The sequence below is a fragment of the Canis lupus genome, chromosome X, assembly GCF_003254725.2.
Source record: "Canis lupus dingo isolate Sandy chromosome X, ASM325472v2, whole genome shotgun sequence".
Classification (NCBI taxonomy): domain Eukaryota; kingdom Metazoa; phylum Chordata; class Mammalia; order Carnivora; family Canidae; genus Canis; species Canis lupus.
The window spans coordinates 25660182-25675580 of NC_064281.1; the positions used below are offsets into that span (position 1 = coordinate 25660182).

General features: G+C 40.3%; 1 protein-coding gene across 4 annotated transcripts; it reads right to left on the minus strand.

Annotated features, from left to right (window-relative positions):
* Positions 1 to 468: 468 nt before the first annotated feature.
* On the minus strand, positions 469 to 14924 carry TASL (TLR adaptor interacting with endolysosomal SLC15A4). 4 transcript variants are annotated; one of them, XM_035712247.2, is made up of 4 exons: positions 14715 to 14924; positions 10577 to 10865; positions 9164 to 9361; positions 469 to 1899 (listed from the first exon to the last, which is right to left on the minus strand). In XM_035712247.2, exon 4 carries the CDS (start codon positions 1896 to 1898, stop codon positions 1008 to 1010), a length of 891 nt encoding a protein of 296 aa, XP_035568140.1. In that variant the 5' UTR covers position 1899; positions 9164 to 9361; positions 10577 to 10865; positions 14715 to 14924; the 3' UTR covers positions 469 to 1007. The 4 variants fall into 4 exon arrangements, with proteins under 4 accessions (XP_035568140.1, XP_025295053.1, XP_048963467.1 ...); XM_025439268.3 differs by lacking the exons at positions 9164 to 9361; positions 10577 to 10865 and adding an exon at positions 4014 to 4180; XM_049107510.1 differs by lacking the exon at positions 10577 to 10865.
* Positions 14925 to 15399: the final 475 nt, after the last annotated feature.

A 15399-nucleotide genomic window follows, 5' to 3' on the forward strand; every position in this document is an offset into this window, starting at 1 on the left:
CACCAAGAAAATTGTATATAGCAAAATAAAAGGAATCATTTTAGTATTCACAAGGTGAGGAGCACCTGACTGGCTCGGTCGGAAGAGCATGCGACTCTTAATCTCAGGGTTGTAAATTCAAGCCCCAAGTTGAGTGGAGAGGTTACTTTAAAATAAGATCTTATTGGGATCCCTGGGTGGCGCAGCAGTTTAGCGCCTGCCTTTGGCCCAGGGCGTGATCCTGGAGACCCGGGATCGAATCCCACGTCGGGCTCCCGGTGCATGGAGCCTGCTTCTCCCTCTGCCTGTGTCTCTGCCTCTCTCTCTCTCTGTGTGACTATCATAAATTAAAAAAAAAAAAATAAGACCTTATTTAAAAAAATTCACTATGTGTTTTCTGTTCAGAAAACTTCACTAGTGAACAGAACTAGGAGGTTAGTGTGGCGGTAGCTAATCATTCAAAAAAACCACAATTACAATTTGCTACTGTTGGAATGTTTATAAAGAATATATATTTTAAACGATCTGATAAAGAATAGAGAAAAGAAATAGAAACATAATTTCAAAACTGTTTAAACTGGTCTTTCTACCCAAACAGCACCCTTCTACATACAGTCCATTCTTCTCAAGAAGAAGCAACTTGGAAGAATTTATTTGCTTCACAAACAGTGACTCTTTACGCTTAAACCTTTTGGCTTTTTATTTTCCCATGGTGTGTGTTCTTGCTTGGCTTGGCTTCTTTTTAAACTTGTGTACTCTTTTAAATGAATCCTACTTTTTCTTTTTGGGTAATTTTCGTTTTTTGTTTTGTTGCTGTACAACCTTTGCTTTGAAATTAGTCCTTACAGCTCCTTTTTCCACATGCCTTCATCATGTGTAATAGTACAATTTCCTCTTCATTCATACCTGTCCTCCATCCAAACTTTACCTCTCCAGCTCCGGACTCCGCTTCACACCCACCTCCGGCACATTTCTCAGTGAAGAAAGTGTAGCTTTAGTGTGGAGTAGTTGAGAGAGAGGTATCCTCCCTAAGGATTGACGTTGCTGTACTGAGAAATATGGAGACTAGGTGTGCTGATTTCACTGGATACCAACTGTAATAGACAGTTAATGACTATATCTTTGGCTTTGGACGTCTCCAGATTCTTCTCTCTAGACACTTGGAGACTAATTTGATCCACATTTGTCATGATGAGTTCCGATGCCAAAATCTGGGTGGGAGAACTGTCATGAAATTCGGTGTCCATAATGTACTGCTTATATAACTCTTCCACCTTCTGCTCCAGGTACTCATTCAGGACTGCATTAGAAATAGGCTTCTGCATTTGCAGGCTGCTCTTCTCTTTGATGCTGGTTATTCTCCAGTAGGATGAATACTGCTGGATAGGTTTTTGGGGAAAGTAGCTGGGCTGAGGGGAAATGGAATCCTCCATGGGCAAAGGAATCTCAGATGATTTCAGCAAAGGGCCATATTCAAAACTGCTCTCTGGGGGAAAATCTGTTGTCACTGAGTTAATAGCCATCACCTGGTCCCCTGCAATATGTAAGTCATTATAATTCTTGCAAATACTTTTGCAGGAAGGTGGAACCAAGTAGGTCTCTCGGCTGGAGTCTCTACATATTTCAACTGCAGCCAAGGTGGGACTTTCAAACACGGGATTGGGGTTTGTCTGCAGCATTATGGTTCTCTGATCTCTACTGTGTTGGCTCTCTCTTGAATGCACTGAAGAAATAAATTTGTCCGAGGATTTGCAGTTCACATACAGACTTCGGACTTGGGTTTCATCCACAGAACAGTAGGAATGAGTCGCAGATGTTGTCTCTTCTTCCTTCTCAGCCACCTGCTCATTATAAGATGAACAGCTCCAGTGGATGTCATTCTGGTAGGCAAGTCCACTGAGATACCCTTCTGACAGCATTCTGGAAAGAGAGTTGATAAGGAACAGTGGGGGAAGTGAAGGTTGGAATTATAAAAATGGGCAGTTGATGATGTGCAAATTAAGGACAACAAAGGAGATTATTTCATTCATCCACTAAGCCATTATAAACTATGTGTCTGCTGTGTACCAGGACTATGGCACACGGTAGAGATAAACAGAGAACCTAGTTGAGTCTTTCAAGAAGACTGGGACCGTGATAAGCACCAAGGAAGTACAGAAGAGGAGCCCCTAACACAGCCCTGGGCAAAGGCAGAGAAGTTACAAGGTATGTCCTGGAGAAGGTGACACTTTAGGTAAATTGTGAAGAATGAGTGGGCCAGATGCTGAGTTGAAAGAGAATATGGTGGAATGGCCTGTTTACCATACACCAACATGCCGAGCATAAGCAGGAGGGGTTGGAAAAGACACTGGAATTGGCTCTGGGGGGGACCTTGGGCATCAGGTAGCAGCATTTACTTTCTGCCCCAAAGAAAATAGGGAATGACTGGGTAGCTGGAAATTAGGGAAGCAACTAGTGGGTTCTGGGGAAAAAAACATTGCAAACACTTGTGATTTCTACTGAAAATAAGAACTGTGTCTTACTCATCTTTGTATTTATCCCTGGGAGCTGGCACAACCATTTGCGTTTTGGAGGGACTCAAAAGATAGTTGTTAATATCTTGAATTAAATAATCGACCACCATGACAGGTAAGACGAGAATTCTGTAGCCTCCAATCCCAAAGGCCCATGGAGCCGCCCTTGTCTTTGCAGTGCAGGATGAATTTCTTGCTCTGTCCAGCCCACTTCTCACTGTAGGTAAGCCTAGAAGTGTCTCTGTGCCCTGCTGATGTGTTGACCTCTCCCCTAGTTACTGGGGAGCCTTCCTGACCTGGGGCTTTGGCTCCACCTGCCTCCCTTCGTCACCCTCCGCCTTTGTCACTGGAGTCTGAGTGGCTAGAACAGGCTGGAAACTAGCAGCTGCCTTTTCTAAAAAGGGAACACTGGCATTCCTGGCACTGGGGCTCCAGACAACAGAAAAGATAACCACTCCTCTTTGGCCTCGAGGGCCAGACGCTCCAAACAGATCTGTTAACTTGGGCCTGAAATTGAAAGGTCAAATTAGGAAATGATTTTATCTGAACAGAAGGCTCCTATTTTTACATTTTAGCATCTATGTTCATAGGTACTTCCCAAGTGAATTTTTTTTAAGATTTTATTTATTTATTCGTGAGAGACACAGAGAAAGAGAGGCAGAGACACGGGCCGAGGGAGAAGCAGGCTCCATGCAGGGAGCCCGACATGGGACTCGATCCCGGGTCCCCAGAATCACACCCTGGGCTGAAGGCGGTGCTAAACCGCTGAGCCACCCGGGCTGCCCTCCAAGTGAATTTTTAATTGTAGAAGGGTAATTTTATAAATGGAATAAAATTAGTATAATTATTTTAATTGTATAAGGGTAATATTTTCAGTGTTTATTTTCTCTTTTCGAACTATTTGGAGATCCAGTCAGTCAATTTATCAGTTACTTAAGTAATTATCATATTCTACTCTGTTACATACCATAAAGATACAAAATTAAAGGTATTCAACAAATCTGTGAGGGGATTCTTGCATGCTGGACACGCTTAGGATAATGAAAACAAGTCCCAGAAAAACTTTCTTAGTTCTTCCCTCAACCTGAACATGAAGATGAAAAAGCAGCTCTTAGCTACATGAGAAGCAGATAATTTACAGAGCAAAAGCGTTTATCATACAGGTTTAATATTGATGCGGTTACTTCACGACTTGCCTCCTCCGCCCACCCAGGCTGCAGCTAGAGACTTCAGCCTTCAGGGTCTCAGAGTATCATCTAAAAAAGCAGAACAAAAATGAAACTCTCTACTTTTGAGTTCATACATGGGCTTCTAGAACGCTTGGCAGAATTTGGTTTTAGAAAAGTGGCTTTTGAGAAAACATAACTTGAGCTTGGAAACTGGAGAATCCTGAGCCCCAAAGAATTCAGGGCCTAGTATTTATGCATCACCAGGAGACTAGGGGATATAAATTCCCCATCAGTGGAAGAGCTATGACTCCAGCTGGGTTAGGGAAGCCAAGAAAAGAGGTCCGTGCCTTACCTCCCACGTGCAATCTGGGGAGCAGCAAGTCTAAGGAAATGGTCTCCTGCTTAGCATGCTGTGGGAGAAGGAGGAGAGCCAGCCGCATGGATTTCTTAGGTGGACAGGTCTGAGACTGCCTCATCAGGTCTGTTCACACACCCAGAGCCTCCAAAGCTGGAGAAGACCTAGGTTTGGGGTGAGAAGATTGCAGACATATCTACAGACTATTTCTCAGGGACCAGGTGAATAAGTTTCCATGGATGCCAGTATGATGACATGTCGATGACCAAACATGCCCCCCTCTTCTACATCCAAAACTGACCCCATACCTCTGTGTCAGCATGCTGGAATAGAGGGGGAAACCCAAGGAGGAAGCAGCCCTGAAGTGACTGCAGAAGTCCTGATAAATTTGAAATGTTCATATTCAGAAGAAAAGGGAGGAAAAGGAGAACAGACCAGTACAATAACATTACAGAAGCTGAAAGGTGGGAGACCACAGGGCAATGTCTTTGGAGATGAGAAAACTCTTAAAAAGAGCCAAGGAAAAATCCAAGAGCCAATCTGCTTGAAATTCCCCTAAATGTTCAGGAGTATGGGCAAGACTGTTCTGGGGAACCCGACTCGTCTGAGAAGGAGAGCAATTGACACCAGAGGATCCCCAACTAAATGAGTGAGCATCCAGATCACCCTTCATTCAAGTTCACAATCACAAGAGCCTGCGGAGCTTTTTGGATCTCATGTTTAACTGTGAATTCAATTTTGAAACCTCCAAAGAAAGCTCTGAATGGGAGAGACCAAAGCAGTCACTCAGAAGAATTAATTCTTGAGAGGAGGGGCAGTGGCAAGAACTACCATCAATATTCTCAAGGGGACAGGGTCGATAAAACAATCTTCAATTCAAATAGGATACGATAAAAAAAATTCTGAAGTCCTTAGAAATTAAAAATGTTAGTGAATTTTAAAGTTCAGTAGAAAGATTGGGAAGTAAATTTAAGGCAAACTCCCATTTTGAAAGTAGAACAAAAATACAAGATGAAAAATAGTAAAGATAAAATTAAAAAACCAATCTAGGAGATTGATTATCTGAAGCAATAGAAATCACAGAAAGACTGGGTATATGGGGGAGAAATTTAAACAATTAAGGAGTATTCCCAGAACTGAAGGACCTAAGTTTCCGAAATTCTGGGTAAATGCCCACTTTTCCTATATGTCCCCTCTTGTGACTGTAAAAAGTACCCTTAGGACAAAGAGAAAACACTATACATTTCCAGAGAGAAAAAAGAAGAAAAAACTCCAAGAACCGGAATGTTTAGACTTCTCCAAAGCAACATGAGAAGCAAGAAGATTATGTAACAATGTCTAGAAATATTTGAACAAAATTTGTTTCCGACCTAGAATTTAATGACCAAATCATCCATCAGTATGAGGATAAAACAGAGATAAAACAGTTCATCTCCCAGGCCCCTTTCTCAGAAAGTCAGTGGAAGACATGCTCCCATGAAAGGAGTAAGTATAAAAGGCTCAAGAGGCAACGTGGTTGGTTGGAACAGATCAGAAGGCTTCTGGAGATAAAGATGGAACTGAAGACCACTTGATAAGTCTGAGCACTGTGAAGTGAGATTTATGTAATTGGCTATGGACTTGGAGGTAAATGAGGAAAAGTGAAGCAAATGAAAAATCTAGACCAGTGCTGTCCAATAGCACTTTCTGAAATGATGGAATGATCTTTATCTGTGCTGTCCCAAATGTTAAGTGGTAGCCACATGTGGTTAGCGGGCACTTGAAATGCAGCTAATGAAACTGAATTTTAATTTTATTTAAATTAATTTAAAATGCCGCATGGCACTCTATTGGACAGCATAGGCTTAGAAGATAAGTGAAGGTAATAACATAAAACTTTAAAATACTCAAGACAGACAATTATAATTGCAATTTAAAGTACGCCAGATGATCACTGTCATTCACTGTCATAGCAGTCATTCCAGAGCAACGTATGATTAATTCATCTCTGTACTCCTTTCAAGGAGTGAGTGTTGGAGAGGGAATATCAAAAGATAATGAACAAAGGGCATAAACTTTTAGCTCTTTGGTGATGATGTATGGGACCCTAACCTGAGACACTTTGTGTTTAGCTATTTTGAAACCAAGATTATATGACACTTCTTTTAATTTTTTTTCCACTACTGTTTGGGGAAGTTTAGAATCCCTGTGTGAGTGGTTCAAGGAAATTTTTTAAAGCTATTTTTGTTTTAATAGTGTGGTTTCTTAGGTTGTCTCTGAGGCGATAAAAGTACCATATAATGCAGATTTCTCTGGTGATGGTAATGTTAAATATCTGTGCTGTCCATTATGATAGCCAAGAGCCACATATGACTAGTGTGTGAAATGTAGCTAGTGTGACAGACATTTTCACTTAATTTAAATTGCCACATTGGCTACCATTATATGCTGCACAGATCTAGGCAATTATAAACTCCAGCTCATAATTTACGAAGTTGTATATGGGGGAGAACTTTAAACAAAGTGTGGTTTATTACATGGCTGAGTTGGACATAGTTTTGGATAGTCACAATAATATGGTGGTGAAAATTGATCTAACCAAATTTGAGGTATAGTTGCAGAAAGACAAAGACAAGAGACAAGGATAATACTTGATCATGTAGAGTAATGTAATATCAATAAAAATTGTTTTGGGAGATGCCTGGGTGGCTCAGCGGTTGAGCATCTGCCTTTGACTCAGGGCATGATCCTGGAGTCCCAGGAACGAGTCCCACACCAGGCTTCCTGCATGGAGCCTTCTTCTCCCTCTGCCTATGTCTCTACCTCTCTCTGGGTGTGTCTCTCATGAATAAATGAATAAAATCTTTAAAAAATTGTTTTAGGCATTTGCCTATGTGTCCAGACTGGGTGGCCAGCCAGTGTAGAGAAAGGAACACTGATTTAGCATGTCCTTGGTGTATGTACTTGGTAGAAGCCAGGGGAGGAAAAAAAAAAACTAAATAATTATCTGATTGGTGACAAGTCAATGAATAATACCCCAAACTGAAAAATCCAAAAGTTGGAAGGAAAATTGGAGGTAAATACTAAATAGTAAAAAGGGAGATAAAAGTAGTTGCTTTTGGAAAAGAGGTATGGGGACTGCTGTTTTGCATAACAAACCTCTTAGGATCATTTGACCCAAATTATGTTCATGTAGAACTTGGATTAATTTCCTAGTTAAAAACCAAATATAACTATTTTTAAAGTAACTAAGAGGGAAAAATAAGAAGCTGGCTCTTCCTGTACGGCTGGGTTTATTGTTAAAGATTAAACACATTCAAAAAAAAAAAAAGATTAAACACATTCAAAAAAAGAAAGAAGAAAGAAAAAGAAGAAAGAAGAAGAAAGAAAGAAGAAAGAAAGAAAGAAAGAAAGAAAGAAAGAAAGAAAGAAAGAAAGAAAGAAAGACATTCTACTTTTTTTGAGAGAGAAAGAGCATGTGAGCAAGGTGGGCCAGGGGGGTGCGGGTAGCAGGGGGTTGAGGAGCAGAGAGAGAAATCTTAAGCAGCCTCCACACCCAACGCAGAGACGAAATCAAGAGTCAGGCGATTAACCAACTGAGCCACTCAGGCCCCCAAAGATATAACATACTCTAAGGGTGAAGAAGAGACAGAAAAATCATTGTGTAAAAGATAAGCTTTTATTTGTCCCTAAAGAACAAAAAGGATTTGAACAGGCATGAGAAAAGGGAAGAATCATTGCAGAGAGAGGAGAAGTCAATAGAAGTGAACAGATTCTTGTTGTCATTCTCTTGTCGTCTGTAACAGACACCAGTCTGGAGGAATAACATTGTTATTTCTCAAAGTCATGGTCGCCTAAGACTTTTACTAAAATTTCACAATCCTTGTTTATCAGCCTTATTCCCATTCAGCGCTATCCCAAATCTCCCACTATTTATCCTATTCTCATACCAAATAATTGGCCCTAAAGGAGTCTTCTTTCTTTTTATGTGATTGATGTTTATGAGTACTCCAGATAATCTCCACTCCTTCAAAACAATGAAGGAAGAGAGTCTAGGATTTTGTTTGGAAGAATGGGCCTTTTGCACTATTTGTCATCAGCTGAGAGCTTTGTTGGTACCTTGATTTTGGTGAAACAAGAACCCTACCATTCTCATATGTGGGGCCCACGGCAGACCACTAAGGCAGAAAATGCTAAGTCTGATGATGGGAAAGCAGAAAATATGTCCTAATTTCTAAGGAAAGATAGTCTCATGGATAAAGGAAAAAATTGCTCAGAGGGAGGACCATTCAGGCAAGTTAGTTGGGTCATGCGAGGCTGAGGACATCCGTTTGTATGGCCTGTATCCTGCAGACCATACAAAGCTCTCAAAGGTAACCAAGCTGATGTAGGACATGATGCCATCCATCAGTAAATGACAAGACCGATTTCAGCAAGGTAAGCTTGGAGTTAAGGATCCAAATAAGGAGGCTGCTCAATTCATCCCCAGCTGAGGGGATTGGGACAGGAACCAGGGAAGGAGGTAGCAGAAGAGGAAGAAAAGGAATGAACTTTGAGACACCGAGACTCCTGGACATGAAAATGAAGGAGAGAGAGGAGCCAAAAGTAACTGAATCAGGTCCTGCTGGGAAGTGGCACCAGCGCTGAGCAAAATGGAGAGATTGGGAGAAAGAGCTAGAAAAGGAACTAATAGATTTACTTGAGTTCCTCTTGACTCTCACATGAGACGAACTTTCTGAGTGCAAGTGACTAATTATGCATTAGCGATTCGGGCCAGAGGCCTGTTAGAGAGGCTACTCATAGTCAACAGTGAAACCATCTTCCAAGTGTGCATGGTGGGAGTTTATACTAGGAGCTGGAGTAGCTTGTGGGTATTGATAGCCTTGCATAGTCCAAGGAGGAATGAGCAACAGCCAGAGCTGTAGTATCAATAGCTTTGTAAAGACTACATAGCTTCAAATATACCAGACAAGTCATATTTTTAAAATCTACATTGAAAGGTTAAGTTTCATTATCTTATTCAGACGAAGGCAAAACAAACTCTTGGGCTAGTAGTCAGGAGACCAGAATTCTGGTTCTGACTCTGTCATTAGCTGTGGTTTTAGTCTTATTGATGACAGACAAGTCAATAAAAGAGCTCATGCTAGTACTAGCCACAACCCACATACCATCTTAAGTGCTTTTCATCTACTGAATCACTCGATCCCCGAAAAGACTCTAACATGTAGGTACTCATATTGTGCTCATTATATAGAAATCAAAATTCAGTCATATGTCCAAAGCCACCAGACATTCAGACACTGGCAGTCAGAAGACCGAGCCCGCATTCACATGTCCTTTAACTCTTCAGAGACTCAACTTCTGATCTGTAAATGAAGAATGTAGGATTAAATTATTGATTGAGTCCCCCCAAACTTTAATATTGTGTGAGTTGATAAGTATAAAGAAGGTTAAGCAGACATTACTCAGAATCGAAAGCAGTTTCTGAACATTAGCAGCAGAGGACAGCAGAGAGCATGCTAAAGCAGCTTCAAAATTGCTCCAAAGCTATGCAGAGGAATATTGTGTGAAATTTCTAAACAAAAATTATACATATATTAACTAATTTAATATAAAAAACCTTTAATGTACCGTTAGAGTGAAAACAATACTGCATATCATAACATCCTAAAATTTAAAAAATAGAGGAATAATTTTATTGGAGTTTATTTCGTTAGCATTTAAAAACACGAGTGATTATTTGTGAAATTCTTATGATGTTAGTCTCTTCAGAGATAATATAAAAGGTATGCCTCAAACAAATGTCAAGACATGTATTAGAGTAAATTTCAGCTAAAACACTGAAACATAAGCCAACGAATTATTTTAATTGTTCCAAAATATTTTATCACTTGAATTTTTGTTTCTCATGACAGAGAAGGTATATTGATATATTTAGAATTGCCCATAACTAAGTGTGAAGGAAAAGACATCCAAGGACATTTGCAGATGAGATGTTCCAGGCAAATTTAGTCTACATTAATCATTACCAGACAGGGGAAATACCAAAATTAACCTTAGGTGCAAATTCACATCTTAGAAATATGTGCTAAAGTGCAGAACCTTTGTTAAAGCATTTGCTTAGATTTCAGAAGAAATTGCAACATAAATTCTTCTGTCTTCACTCGCATTTACACATTTCTCAGAAAACTCTTGTTATACTCTGTACATAGAAATGCATTTCATATATACCCAAACAAAGCAAGCATGGATTCGGAGAGGAAACCATCAAGAGGGAAGAACTTTATAACATGGAACATTTGGAAAAACCTAAGTTAGGGATTGGAAAACTTTTTTTGTAAATATTTTGAGTCCCTGCCACTGCTACTCTGCATCATAGCAGGAAAGCAGCCATAGAGCATGTGTAAACAAATGGCTGTGGCTGTGCTCCAATAAAACTTTATTTAGAAAAACAGGCAAAGGGCCAGTTTGACTCAAGGCCATGGTTTGCCTAACCCTTGACCTAAGTCCAGAAGCAGATGCAATAGTGGGATAGAGCATAATAATAACAGCAGTTGTGTCAGGGGCTTTCCATGCCTTACACCTGATTTTTCAGTAACGCTGCATGTTAGCGATTATCGCACTTTGGATTTTCCAAGTGAGGAAGCTGAGGTTGAGATTTGACCAGTGACCTTCCCAAGGACACAAAACAACTAAATGCTGGAGGCCGGATTCAAGTCCAAATGTATGAACTCCAAAGCACGTGGTCTGTTGGTAAAACATGTCCCACCGCTGCCTTGTTGAGAGCAGTTAACATCAAGCAGTCATGACAAGCGATTAGTCCTTCCAGGAGAAGGGTATCCACCCTGAGTCCATTTCATAACAACGGCGCTGGGGATTAGAGGAAGGGAGGTACAGTGAGGTACAGCAGGAAAGGCTCCAAGAAGACAGCCGATGCCCACCCCAGAGGAGTGGCCCAGAGGGCTACCTACAGGGCCCAATTGTGTATCAATGCCAGTATGTCTTTAAATGATCCACCCTCGCTGGCCTTTCAATCTTGCTATGTGAACCTTTTCCCTAAACACTCCCACTGGCAGTGGCCTGACATCATCTCACCCTTAATTTTATAACCACAGAGTAATTTAATTTTACAGATGCACTGTTTAAATATCCATAGCATCCCGTGACCTCCAGGATATAGTCCACATGAGTTAGGCCTTCATGAGATGTGCTCTTTGTCTTCCCAACCTCCTCTCTGCCTGTTCCCCACGAGACTTAGGACCCCAGCTGTGCCAGACTGCTCCCAGTTCTCCACACCTCATGTCCATGCCATCCGAGGCACTTGTGCATTGTTATTTCTGTCCTGAGAGCCCTGGTTGCCTATCCATCCCCTGTTTCACCCTTCATGTCTCCCATATCCACAATTCAGAGCCCCCTGGCCATCCATTCAGCACCCTTGCCCCCAAATTAGAAATTCTACGTTATTCTGTCCCTACCCCCAAGAGCTTTATCAGGATTGCACGGAATTTGAGCAAAATCAGCTGCTACCTTAAATAAATCAGTGAAATGAATCCTTGGGATAATCCTTTGAATAAAGGAGTATGTGGCAACAGCAAAAGGACAGCGAGAAGATTGGGGATTGCTGGGAAGTGGGGGAGTTGAGGGTGATAGGGTGCCAGGACAGAATTGCCTCTGGAAGGACAGTTTGTATGCCTGTGCATAATCTAAGATCTCTGAGGGGCTGGGTTGAGACAGGGGTGCAAAGAAGCCTCCAAAGCCCCGTGGAGGTGGCACGATGGGGCTGGCTGCTGGCATCATAGGAAATAAAGACAGGAAAAGGCTGTTTGACATTTCAAACAAGATCTGGGGCCCAGCTAGCTGGGGTGTAGTTTGGCTCCCACCTGTTCTCAGCAGCATGTCTGCTTAAATAGGCCCGCCTTTTAACGGTTACGAATTGGTACAGCTACAGGCACATCTAGGTTAGCAAATCATTTCTCAAAGTGGACATCGAGGTTCTTCTTGCTTTTTGACTGTGTGTAATCACTCCACGAGCGTTTCCGTAGGCCAGATTTGGAGAAGGCAGGTCACTACCCCACAGCTATTGTGAATTGCCTTTCAAGGAGCCTTTCAAGGAGCTTGAGCCAATCTTCTGACCAGCAACAGACATTCCTTGGCACATTGTTATATTTTAATTTGCCAATCAGATAAGCAAACTTATTCATGCCTCAAATTTGAGGACGTAGCACTGTCCTGTGCAGATGATGTGTAGGTGACATATCAGAGATGTTATTTTTTTAATACCCCTAAATCCTCAAAATACTCCATTTTATCTCTTCATGTATTTTTCCTACAATCTAAATCCTAGATCCCATAATTCCAGTCTTTTCTTTTTTAAGATCTCAATTTTTGGGTCTTGTGAGTATAACTATCAAAAGGTTATCACTGAAAACCTTGAATATCATTTCGTTCCCAATCCTATTATCATGTAACCAAATCTATATTACATTTTTTTCATCATGAGAAGTAAATCTGTTACATGTTTCATTTTTCAGTGAACGATGCAAGAACTTTACCCGAACTGAGGTTTCTTTAGGAGGGATCTCCCCATTGGAAAAAAAAAAAAGCTGCTGCAGTTTCCTTAGTGTTGCCTTTGAAAGTACATGTTTTCTAGAGCTAGAAGTGGCCATTCACTTCACCATATACCTTGCTTTATATTCCTCTTATTTCATATTTGGTGGCATTTGTCAATGGATGCTCTGAAGTATCACTCAACCTTATATCAATTCTTATTACGAAATAAATAATTTGGGGTTATCTCTTGTATCAAACATGAAGTGATTCTTGATTTCTGAAAGTCTAATTTGACGGCTAAGATGATATAAGTCAAAAGGCCTCTCTTTTCCATATTAACAACAGCAAGTAAATTTTCTGTTCAGTTCTGACCAAAGGTAACAGCTACTTCCAAAGGCTTTGTCTGGATATGTGAATTTCCTTATTATGGAAACTGTAAATTTTGATGCAGAAAATGTATATTTTTGTCATAGTTTGGATTTTCTTCATATTTGGTCTTGACTTCTCGCAGATGAAAAAATTAAAGCTTATGATCACTTTCTTGAATTTGACACAAAATGAAAGGAATAGAAAAATAAGAAAAGTGATCATAATAGTATTGACTGATGTTAAATTTCATTGGTGTTATAATTGTTAATCATTATTATATTACTAATCATATCTATTACCATTATCATTTACTTAATTATAGTCCTATCACCAAAATGCAATGCAATATACTTGATTGGATTCTAAATTGAGAAAATAAAATTGAGAGGAAAACATGGATAATTGGAGAAATTTAAATATAGATCATATATTAGATAATAGTAATGTATTGATGTTAAGTTTCCTTAGCATTGTAATTATGTAGAAGACTGCCCTTTTTCTTAGGAGGTAAATGCTCAAGAATCTGAAGGTGATGTGTCCTAAAGTCACCAAAGAAACTATCTATATATATTTGTGTGTGTGTGTGTGTATGTGTGTGCGTGTGTATGAAGATAATGAGAAGGTAAATATGGCAACGTGCTACAACTGATTAACTGATGGAAATATGGGTGTTCAATGTACTATTCTTTCCATTTTAATATAGGTTTGAAACTTGGCAAAAATGAAAACCAGAAGGAAAATAACTATTTAGCTAATGAAGTTACATTACAATTACAATTTAGTTACATCCTGTCATGTTGGTGAAGTGCTTAGAGTGACAGTACTGCGTATATCGAAGATAATCCCCAGGTATGTGATTAGAAATGTTTCAGTAACTTGAAAGAGCTATTGAAACACCACTTTGCCGTGAGATAACAGAATTTAGTGCACTACCTTTGTATATCCCCTAAATTACCATTACGATGTGAATGTTTTATACAAATTTCAAATGCTCACCATTCCTCCCAGAAGCTTTTCATGCTCAGAAACACACTGTTAACTACACTGACCTATGCAAGAAGTGTTCCAAAAATATCGGTCTGAATACTCTGGCCAAATCCGGTCTATACTGAAGCACAGATGGATGTGCGCAAGAAAAAGTATGTTTGAGCAGATCTACAGATAATTCAAACAAAAGCCCACCTGTGCGAGTCTTTAACACCAGCGTGTAGGCTTTCCCCAAATCAGCCAGATGGCAATTCGAAAAGCAACAGCGCTGTAGGTCACCTTCGCTTTGAGTATGCCCTGCTACACAGGAAAACACTTATCTCAAGCTCTCGGAATGAATAATTGAGAGTCAGAGCCAATTGGAATTTACTGTAATTGTACTCATTTCAAAAACTATATCACTGTAACTAAATTCTAGGTTTCTCCTGTCCCAAGCAAAATTCTGATCAGGTTCTTAGGCCTCCTTTTAAAAACACAGAAGCTAAATCTCTGCAGCGATACTGCGTGAGGACTGCCTCAATCACACAACAGGAGCCGGATCTGACCCGTCCAAATTGTTAGGTCAAAAACATTTTTTAGAAATGCCAAAATGTGAACATGAGGAGGTCAGAGAAGGGAGTGTTTGACTTCATTTCTCTTTACCGTCCCCCTCCATGGAATGCTTGCATCCATTCCCGCTCACCTCTGATTTGGTCAACGAAAAAAGCATCTTAGATGTTATGATTGCATCTGGCTTTGGATGAGAAAAGACTAAAAAAGGGAGGAGAGAGGTGACAGAAGCACTTATAGGGCCTGTTGCCTCCTTTTTCTTACCTTCACTAACCAATCTGCTCCTTTGGTCCGGAAGAAACAGCAATCGACCATATAGAGGTGAATAAGCCAGCCAGTGCTTTTTTTTCAGAAATGTGTGCAAGCCTTCCAGTGGTACGACCAAGAAACTAAGTGGCTCATTGCATGGCCATTCTTCTTATAACTGATCCCATGGAAAGGGAGTTGTTTTTGCTCAAGTCTGATTTGTGCTCAAGAACAGTGGGAAGTCCCAGGAAGGGGGAGGCAATAACTGACAAACCCACATTGAGCCACAGAATGGTGTTTCTTCCCCTTTTTTGAAAAATGAAACCTATCTATGAAACTGTCTCTTGTTAAAATAGTTGATTGCTATGTTTTATATAAGAACCCGAACAACATAAATTTACTCCTCTAACAGTAAATTCTCTGGGATCCCTTTATCAAAGGAGAGCCAGTGTCAAGCAGGATTTAGAAAATTCTCAGTTTCATTGCTGACCTATAATTTTTGAGAAGTATTCTCAGATTTGTACTCACAATCAAAAAAAATGCAAATGAAAACTGTTTTCTCTCTCAAATTAACCAAGGTTAAAAAAGAAGGTGTGATAATACACTGGGTGGGCAAGGTTGTGGAGAAACAGGCACTCTCCTATGTAGTGGTGAGATTGTAGACATTTCTAGAGGGCCTTTTCCCAGCATCTGTTGACTTTTT